General features: G+C 44.6%; 1 protein-coding gene across 1 annotated transcript; it reads right to left on the bottom strand.

Annotated features, from left to right (window-relative positions):
• Nucleotides 1-7485: 7485 nt before the first annotated feature.
• Nucleotides 7486-8423, bottom strand: LOC143033707 (uncharacterized). The gene is made up of 3 exons (XM_076199191.1): nt 8246-8423; nt 7911-8109; nt 7486-7813 (listed from the first exon to the last, which is right to left on the bottom strand). The coding sequence occupies exons 1-3, from the start codon at nt 8421-8423 to the stop codon at nt 7486-7488; spliced, it is 705 nt and encodes a 234-aa protein (XP_076055306.1).
• Between the last annotated feature and the right edge of the window lie 1734 nt (nt 8424-10157).

Genomic DNA, 10157 nt, shown 5'->3' with positions numbered 1-10157 from the left:
CTAAGATGTGAGGGAGGCTGGAGGGGTGTGGAGTGTTTTCAGGGATGGAGTGGGTGGGAATGATTTTATGCCTTTTCCTTTTTGGCTACCTCCCTAGTAAGGGGGGGAAAAGCCTTGGTATATGTATGTATGTATGTATTACTAATCAGCACAATAGTGAAATTATGTGAAAGATCAGTGGATCAAATATCTTGAAAAGATGAACATTCTAACAGGCAGTTAGTTTGACTTCAGATCTAGAAGGTCATGTGTGTCAAACCTTTTAACCTTTTAATCGAGAGTGATGCACTGCCAAAGAGAGAGAGGTGGGTGGATTGCCTGTACCTGGACCTAGAGAAGGTATTTGATAAAATACCTCACAGTCATCTTATGTGAAAATTGGAGCACATTGGAGGACTGAGTGGCAAACTACTAGGATGGATGAAAGACTTTTTGAAAAAAAAAAAAAAGATACATGAGGACAGTAGTAATGGATAAGATATCAAGATGGAGAGCAGCAATGAGCAGAGTTCCACAAGGTTCACTGTTTGCACCAATTATGTGCCTTGTCTATATCAATGACATGATGGAAGGAACAACAAGCTATGCCAACATATTTATAGATGATGCAAAAATCATGGAGCCAAGTATGAGAAATGAAGTTCAATACCAAAAAATGCAAAGTACTGGAAATGGACAGTAGCAGCAAAAAGCCATCCTTAAACTAGTCAAAGGGAAGTGAACCCGTTACAAGAGCAAAAGAAGAGAAAAATTTGAGTGTTGATAAGAGACAACCTGTCATCTGACCGACATATCAGCAAGACTGTGGGAGAGACATATGGACTACTGCAGAAGATTAAAATGGTGTTCCACTATATGGATGAAGAGATGATGAAAAAACTCATCAAAACCTTGATATGTCCAAGATTGGAATATACATCAGTAGTATGGTCCACACACAGAGTAAAGGATATAAGCAAGATTGTGAGAATACAAAGGGCAGCAACCAAACTGGTCCCCAGCCTGGCAGATAAACTATATGAGGAAAGACTAAAAGTACTGAGTCTGCCAACTTTGAAAAATGGAAGAGAAAGAGGAGATATGATTACAGTGGTTATTAAAGAAGATAGATTGAATTGGCAAAAGAGATCTGATTAAAGATGGAAAGGCTTTTAAAGGTCATGGGAGTAAATTGAGACAGACCACATGTCTAAAAGATGTGAAGAAATACAGTTTTCCATATGGATGCATAAATATGTGGAGTAGCTTAGAAGATATTATAGTCCAAGCTCAAACAATACACGAGTTCAAATCTAAATATGACAATCAGAAATCAAAGAAAGATTAAGCTGGAACTGTACATGAATTGGAGTCTAGGTACATACATAAATACATATACCAAAGGCTTTTTCCCCCTTACAAGGGAAGTACCCAAAAAACAAAAGCATAGAAATCACTCCCACCCATTCCATCCCCACATAGTCCACTCCCATCCACCCTTTCTCTCCCTTTTATCTTGGCTCCTCCTGGATGATGGGTTATCCCTGCATTTCACCCACTACCCTGGACCAGAAGCAGTGTCACAAGACACAACACATCCACAGCAAGGCCACTTCATTAAATTGGCAAGCCCCCTCTCTGTCCCCTCATGCAGATATGGAGAAGAGGGGGAGAAATCCCTTCGGACTGTGTCAATTTATTTCTCACACATACTCCCTCACCCCCTATCCTCCATCCCCCACCCACTCCCTCTTATGCATCAGAGTATCATCCATACACAACCCTTTTCCATTCACCCCTATATTCTGTCTCATCCCATCCTTCCTCAACAGACATTCCCCTCTTTCCCAATGCCCCTTTCACCCCATCCATCCATTTCATCCTTGGTTGTCCCCTCATGTTCACTCCTACCTCTGCCTTCCACACCTCTTTTACTAGTCTTTCTTCACTCATTCTTTCCATGTGTCCAAACCATCCCAATACTCTTTCATCAACTCTATCTCTCAACTCCCTTTCCACCCCCGTTCTTCTCCTCACCTCCTCATTCCTCACTCTATCCAGCCTAGTAACTCCTATCATACTTCTCAGGTACCTCATCTCAAACATATTCAAACTCCTTCTCTCTTCCTCTCTTATGTTCCATGTTTCTGCTCCATACAGTGCTGAAGGCACAATCACCTCCATACAATCTATTTCTCATTATACTTTTTAATCCCCCAAGGCATTTACTTGCTTTTCTCAATCTACATTCTACCTCCACATCCACTCCTCCCTTTCCTGCCGCATTTGCACCCAACTATCTAAAACTATCCACTTCCTCCAGTCTCTCTCCCTTAATACTCACTTCCAGTCTGCTGCCACTTTCTCCCCTTGTACATCTCATCACCATACTTTTGCTCGCATTTATCTTCAACTTACTTCTTTTGCACATCCACCCAAACTCTGTTACTAACTTCCTCAATCCCTCCTCTGATCCTGCTACAAGTATAATGCCATCAGCAAACAACAGGAAACAGGACCCAACAAGTGTTGCTCCTTTCCTTTATACTATAATTAGATAAATACAGTTATAATAGTTTTGTCTTCTAAAAGTCTGTTCTGTTTGAAGGCAAGGTAAGTTCTGGAACCTGCATTGAATAACGCTGAACCAAGGTGATCACATGGTCTGGCGTCTAGCAGCAAAACTGCTAGACACTGCTAGTCCTCCTCCACAAGACCGCTCAACTCACTGTCCAAGATTTGATGTCCGAACCTCCCACCTTCCATGACTTCACTAGAGCGATCATGCTCATGAAGCTCGGCAAAGCCCCTGGGCCCGACAATATTCCGCTCGAGTTTCTCATTCACGATGGACAAGAGGTGAAGATTCCTCTGATGAGCCTGCTCCTTCTGACCTGGGAGTCCAAAACCGTCCCAGAGGACCTCAAGAATGCAAACATTGTCACCATTTTCATAAAAGAGACTGTATGAGTTGCCACAACTACCGCTGTATTTCCCTTCTCAGCATCATTGGGAAAATCCTCGCCCGTGTCCTTCTCAACAGACTCCTAAAGCTACCAGAGGATGTCTTACCAGTCTCAGTTTGGTTTCAGACCATTCTGAGGCATGGTAGACATGATCATATGAGCACAGCGACTCCAAGAAAAAGAAAATTGAGAACAGCAGGAGCCACTCATGTACATCTTTTGGGACCTGTACAATGCCTTTGATAAAGTTCCGAGACCAGCAATGTGGGAAGTCCTGCCTGGCATTTTGTTCTAAAGCTCCTTCGTCAAGTACTGAAGGTCTTTTGGGAGGAGGAAGGTGAGCAGGTTGAGACGGCCAATGGACTCAGAAGTGTCGCCTTGGGGAAGTCTAAGAATTATTATTATTAGTTTATTCTCTCTTTGAACTACTTCGTAAGGGCCAGTATAGGGTACCTCCAGGCTCCTTCACACACGATCCATCCTCACCCAGACTTTTGGACAAGAGTACAAATTGGATGGAACATGTGGTTTCGGGGGTGAATGACAGTTAGCTGAAGCAAAATAATAAAAGTTCATTCTTCACATATCCTTAATAAACGTTTGTAAGATTTCTTGGTTTGCTGTACATTCATCAGAAACAAGGAGTTGGGGACACATAATGTGGGCACCTTTAACTGTGGTAAATGGGGAGAAACCTGTCTAGTTAGGGGTATACAATGAACAAGATGTACAATAGGAAATTAGTAAAACCAATTGTCTGTACGTGCTCTAACAGATGCTTTATGGGAATGGTGAAGTCGTTCAACTGTGGGCTTGGGGATGGTAACTGTTTGTACGTATATTATGAAAACCAATAACACAGGCCTGCATTTTTATTTTTTCAGGTATTTTTTTTTTTTAACTGAATTTATCTAAACCCTTTAGGAATGGGAAATTTTATCATCATTGCTACTATTTCTATTGGAGACAGCAGAAGCCCATAAATTTTCAAATTCGTGTTCTTTGTCATGCATAAGTTGTTGCAAAACCTCATTTATTTTCTTACAGCAGTACACGACATCAAATATTTTGCTCTGTAACACATTGTACAACACATCAGTATATCCAAATAATTTAGAAATTATTTCAAGCAGTATAATTGAGTGAAAATATTGCAGAAAACTCTTAAATCCTTGTGCTTTCACAACAGTGTCATTGTCCCAATTTGCACAGCTTTCAATAATTTGCTACAAAAAATCTAGTTGAGGTTTGTGTTTCTGAACTGTGTTGCTTACACGAGAGGTAAAATTCCATTTGGTCAGGGGCGGACCCAGAAAATAATTTTTTTGGGGGCTGAACTTTGAATGGGAAGCGAGCGAAACGACCCGAATCAGCTGGGGGATTTGAAATGTGAACAATTTTAGAAGCATTTTGAAGCTATTTGCAAAGGTATATTGAGGAAATGGTCAATAAATTAGATTGCAATGGTAAAAAACTTTATACACACGCACATACATGGCTCTTCCTGAAAAGTAGAATACAAGTATGGCAAAAAATAAAACTGCCACTTCAAGTTTTTCCATCCCTCTTTCCCAGCGTTGCGCTACAGCATCGTACGAGATCACCTCGACCAATCAGCATTCACTGCCATCGTGACGCCATCTTACGATGCTCTATTTAACTGAAACCGACGAAAACCAATTGCGCTCCAATACCATCATGACGCTGTCATATGAATACTTTCAGGTCCGGTTTGGCCTTCGGACAGTGTCAATTAAATCCGAAATACGTTAGATATATATTGAAAGGAGGGTCGGTTTAAAAAAAATCGAGCAAATAGTTATCTGACAATGGGATATAAAAGGCATTTTTTTGGGGGGGGGGCTCAGCCCCTTCAGTCACACCCCCCCTGGATCCGCCAGTGCATTTGGTGGGTGCAACAGTGGGCAATTTCCTTGCAACAAATTTCTGTAGAGCATGCACTCGCTTAGGAAATATAGGGGGGAAATACTGCTAGACTCAAGGTCGGAGTTCCGTATGTATCATTCATCTACAGCGTCCGTGACTTAAGTTGCACTCAACCTGTAGAGCATGCACTCGCTTAGGAAATATAGGGGGGAAATACTGTTAGACTCAAGGTCGGAGTTCCGTATGTATCATTCATCTACAGCGTCCGTGACTTAAGTTGCACTCAACCTAACATTTGATTTCATAATAAATGCTATAACACAATTCCTTCAAGTCTTAATTATGATTATACAGTGAATGGCAAAGACACTTTATACCCTCTAGCCAACATAGAATTTCAGTAGCAAAAACGAACTCATGCTCGTCGATCCGCACACCTAAGGCCTATATCTTTAACAGTCTCTCCTTAAACTCCACTGTACACGCTATGACACATGATGATGCAGTTAATTATTGGGTGTGTAATGCTTCTACAGAACACATATATCGCAAAATATTATAACAGGGCTAAAAACAAGAAAAACATCGTTTCACACTTACTGCTGAATTTATTTGTAACTATCATGCATACCTCTCTCTGGCTGAAGATATACGGCGTACACCTTGAATATACGCCCCTGGGTGGGAGTGGGGGTAAGTCGCCTTTACCTTTCTCTCCTCGCATTGTTGTTTATCCCCTTCTCTTCGAGTTTCGAAGCCCTCCACGCCACTCTTGACCGCTTGACTCCACCCCCGCCTCCCCAGTTCTAAGCCAACTTGTGTTAAAGAGAGCTTGTGCTGGTCCTTATACCAGTGCTTGGGGGCTCCAAGTGGTCTTTTGTCATGGGACAGTTCTCCGAAAAGAATGACTTTAGGTAGGCGAGAGGGTTCCATCTGGGTAATGTCCTGCCCAGCGAAGGCGATGCTGGAGGATAGTAGCCTCAACACTGCGGAGGGCCGCACGAGAGAGGACCTAATTGTTGGTGATGTAATCCTTCCACTGGATGCGAAGAATATGCCAGAGCTTGGTCTGTTGGATTTTCTCGAGACATTTAATGTCGCATTTGTAGAGGGTCCAAATTCCGTACACGCACAGCAATGGCGAGAGAACCATGGCTAGGGTTCATCAAACGAGACTCCGGCATCCCGGGGTCTCGTAATTTTCCCGAGCTATATAGTACTACTCCCGGGATTTTCCTAGCATAAGCTATTTGAGTCATCTACAAGCTAGAAATCTCGCGAAATTCCCGGGATTCCCACATGTCTCGGTGAATACAGGGTAATCATGGAATGTCTCAGTTTCCCGTCAATACATCGGGAAGGAAGGAATTATAACATTTTAAACACATGGCATGTTGATTATGTTAACCTTATACTGTACTTAATATGAATATTTGATACATTATATATATATATATATATATATATATATATATATATATATATATACATATACATATAAATATATATATATATATATATATATATATGTGTGTGTGTGTGTGTGTGTGTGTGTGTGTATTCACCTCGGATCTGCTGCAGCCTCTTATCGAGACAGCCAGACACCACCCTACGGCAGTGAGCTCAGAGCTCATTATTAGCAGATCTCTGGGTAGGTCTGAGACCACTCACACTCCACACACCGGGAATGCAAGGTCACAACTCCTTGACTAACGTCCCGTACCTACTCGCTGCTAGGTGAACAGGGGCTACACGTGAAAGGAGACAACCCCAACTTGTCTCCGCCCGGCCGGGGAATCGAACCCCGGTTCTCCGGCTTGTGAGGCTGTGTGTGTGTGTGTGTATATATATATATATACATACATACATATATATATATATATATATATATATATATCTACATTTTAACAACCACAATGCTCTTTAATTCTAAGCCATCAAAGGCCAGCATGCAGAAATTGAAATGTGGTACTGCCCACGATTCGAACTCGGCATCCTCATGGCAAGTGCGGCCGTGACTTACCAACTAGGCTATCAAGAGAGATAGCCTTGTTGGTAAGTCACTGCCGCACTTCTCATGAGGATGCCGGTTTCGAGTCCTGGGCAGTACCACATTTCAATTTCTGCATGCTGGCCTTTGATGGCTTAGAATTAAAGTGCATTGTGGTTGTTAAAATGTATCTCTAATCACTGGGACTCATTCAGTGTTGTACATGTGTATATATACATATATATATATATATATATATATATATATGTATATATATATATATATATATATATATATATATATATATATACTAGTGCATTTTGTGGATAACACATAAGAAAACGTAAGTATATAAAGAAAATGCCAATTTTATTAAAAAAAAAAAAAAAAATCCAAGACTATAAACTTTGTGCATTTTCAAGTGATATTACTGACAATAAATGACATATTTTATAAATTAGTATGATGAGGTTTCATGGCACAGGGTGAGGTCACGTACAAATTAACAGGGTGGTGGAATGGAGGTGGAACTCCGTGGGTGGTGGACTTCGTTGATGGAATTATGGCATAAAAAACATAAAAGGAAACACAAAACATTGCTAACAACTGTCCTCATGGTCCTCTACATAATCGACCTACCCTTTGGGCCTTTTCCTTTGCCTCCTAGGTTGCACTGACAGAGTCTAACGCAACTGCACTTTCTACTTCCACATCAGTGACTTCGCTTTCAATATCCATTTCACTTTCACTTTCGCAAACAACTGCCTCGTCTTCACTACCAATGCCACAGTCACTCGTAAGAACAGCTACCTCTTCCGCATTCCATATGAATGTACCTGGTCCAGTGTACTTCCACAGGCGGTCCACGTGAACCACCTTATTTTGTTCCCCTACTCTTGGAGAAATGCAATACGTGACCTCCGACAAAGCTTCCTGGAATGTATACGGTCCCTCTCTGGCACTCTGAAACTTTGGTGATAGTCCTCGTTTCCTTCAAGGGTTGTACAACCACACTTGGTCACCAGGGGAATATGTGGCTGGTCTTGAACGCTGAAGACAACGTTGGGCCATCGCCTAGCCGGCCACACGAAGACGTTGACACTTTTCTGCGGTTGTCATCCGGACGTTGTTGTATTTTTACCGCGTACTCTGTAGTACACGTGGGGAGTTCTTCATCCGGGGGCCTCCCTGTGGCCAAATCGACGGCAAGGTGGAGTTCTCTCCCAAACATGAACCGAGCGGGAGTATACCCTGTAGCCTCATGTTCTGCGGACTGATATGCTATCACTAAGTAAGGAAGCCAGACGTTTCAGTCCTGCTGGGTCTCCTCACAGTATTTGGCTAGCTCGTCAGTCAGAGTGCAACCACTCCACCATGCCATCCCTCTAAGGCCTCAGGGATGTGGTGTGGGTCTCGTGCATACCCAGGAGTGTGCAGCATTCACGGAAGGCTTTCGACTTGGGCTCTCTCCCCTGGTCAGGGTGCAGTTCTCTCGGAACTTCGAAACGGGTGAAGAACTGACTGACGAGCACCCCCGCTGCCGTCTCCGCTTCGTGATCCGGCAGAGTATACGCCTCTGGGCACTTGGTAAAGTAGTCCATCGTAACGCAAATGAAACAGTTGCCTCGGGCGGGGAGGGGTGCAGGTTAACGTACCATCGATGTCCATTGCCACATTTTCCATTGGTGATCCAACTTGATGCAACTGGAGGGGGGCCCGAGTCCTGCAAGCAGGTCCCTTCCTGGCGACACACACCTGGCAAATACGACACCACTCTATGACGTCCTGTCGTATGCTGACCCACCATACGACAAGACGTATGCATAGGCGGTAGAGGGTTTTCTTGATGCCCAGGTGACCGCTGGTGGCTCTTGCGTGCATCTCCTGCAGCAGCTCCGCTCTGAAAGCACATCCCACCTGTTCTCTCCGGTGCTTGCCTCTACCCACCGTTTCTGCAACACGCCTCCCTCCAATCGTAAAACGGTCCACTGGGCCACGAGGCACTTAATGGCAGGGCTCGCAGGCGCCACTTCTTCCAAACAGACCTCTCGTGGTTCGCTTCCATCCACTGAATTATAGGAACGAGGTCAGGGTCTTCTCATCGTTGCTTCCTCCATCATTCCTCGCTCTCATCACTCTCTATCCCTCGCAGACGTCCGTAGGTCACTTCAGTCTTGCCATCAGTCAGGCGTGTGGAGCTCCTTTGTGCCAGATCCTGCAGGTGCTCCGGCAATTCTTTTCCGGTTGTTCCTGCTTCGTCCGGCTGTTCACTACTCACATCATTTGTCGGCTGTGGCTGATCTCCTCGGTTTCCGTGAACTCCTGCTGTCTTGCCCGGTTTTGACAGTATGCACTGAACTCTGTCTCCGTACTGGGGTTCTGCTAACTGTGCCTCACTTACCTGCTCTGCATCATCCGGGAGGATCAAGGGTATCTCTTCACCGTGCACCTTCAGCTTCGGTTTGCAGCGGAGTCGAGATGGGACATTTCTGCTGGAGACATGATGAGGTTACCCCAGAGGGCTTAGGTGAGCGTTAGGCGTGTAGATATCTAGCGTCGATGGAGGTGGTCGTGGTTGATTGCAATGCGATTTGGAGGGGCATCGAGGTGGGAGCTGTTGCACAGACCAGGCGGCTGTTGGCGACGTTGATCAATAACCTATAATGAATGAGAAAGTCAGCACCAAGGAGAGTCGTTCTTACGTCTGCCAAGACGAAGCTCCAGAAGTCGTGGTGACTCCCGAAGGTGAGATGCCGGTCTGCAGTGCGTCAGATTGTGGTGGTGGCGGTGGTCCGCCGCCGTCGTCATTGTTGTTGGGGCCTATAGGTCGGCGCTGCTGTTGCGGTGGTGATTTCGTCCTTGATGTTGCCTAGGACGGATCGGACGGATGTTGGTAGGCGCAGGAGCCACACCTGACAGAGAATGTCGATGTTCCTGCTGGTTCCGTCGGCTCTGGGCAGGAGGTGGGTGATGGGCAGTATCTCGACGTTTGCTGCGCTTAGTTTAATGTTCCCCAGTGGCTGCTGGGAGAGTTGGGGCGGTGGTGGAGGCGGAAGCAACGGGAGACGAGTCCATAGTCTTCATTCGGGTCAACAGTGTAGCCGCTGTGAGCTACTGTGAGAAGAAAAGAGTGTTCGTGAGTTCGTCTCCTTTATTACTAAGGTATAACTGAACTGATTTTACATGCGGTCAGGAGCCGATATATATACCTTGTGAGTAGTCACCCGTGTTTGGTATTTACATAATTGCACTGGATCAGGTCAGGTCGGGTCAAGCAGGGTCGCACTGTCATAGGGAGGTATGTGTGGCTGGCGCGTCAGGTCTAGCCGCGTGGG

This window comes from Oratosquilla oratoria, chromosome 16 (assembly GCF_046742065.1).
Source record: "Oratosquilla oratoria isolate Oo_2021 chromosome 16, ASM4674206v1, whole genome shotgun sequence".
Taxonomy (NCBI): domain Eukaryota; kingdom Metazoa; phylum Arthropoda; class Malacostraca; order Stomatopoda; family Squillidae; genus Oratosquilla; species Oratosquilla oratoria.
Note: the sequence above shows the minus strand (reverse complement) of the source record. Positions and strands in the feature narration are given on the sequence as shown.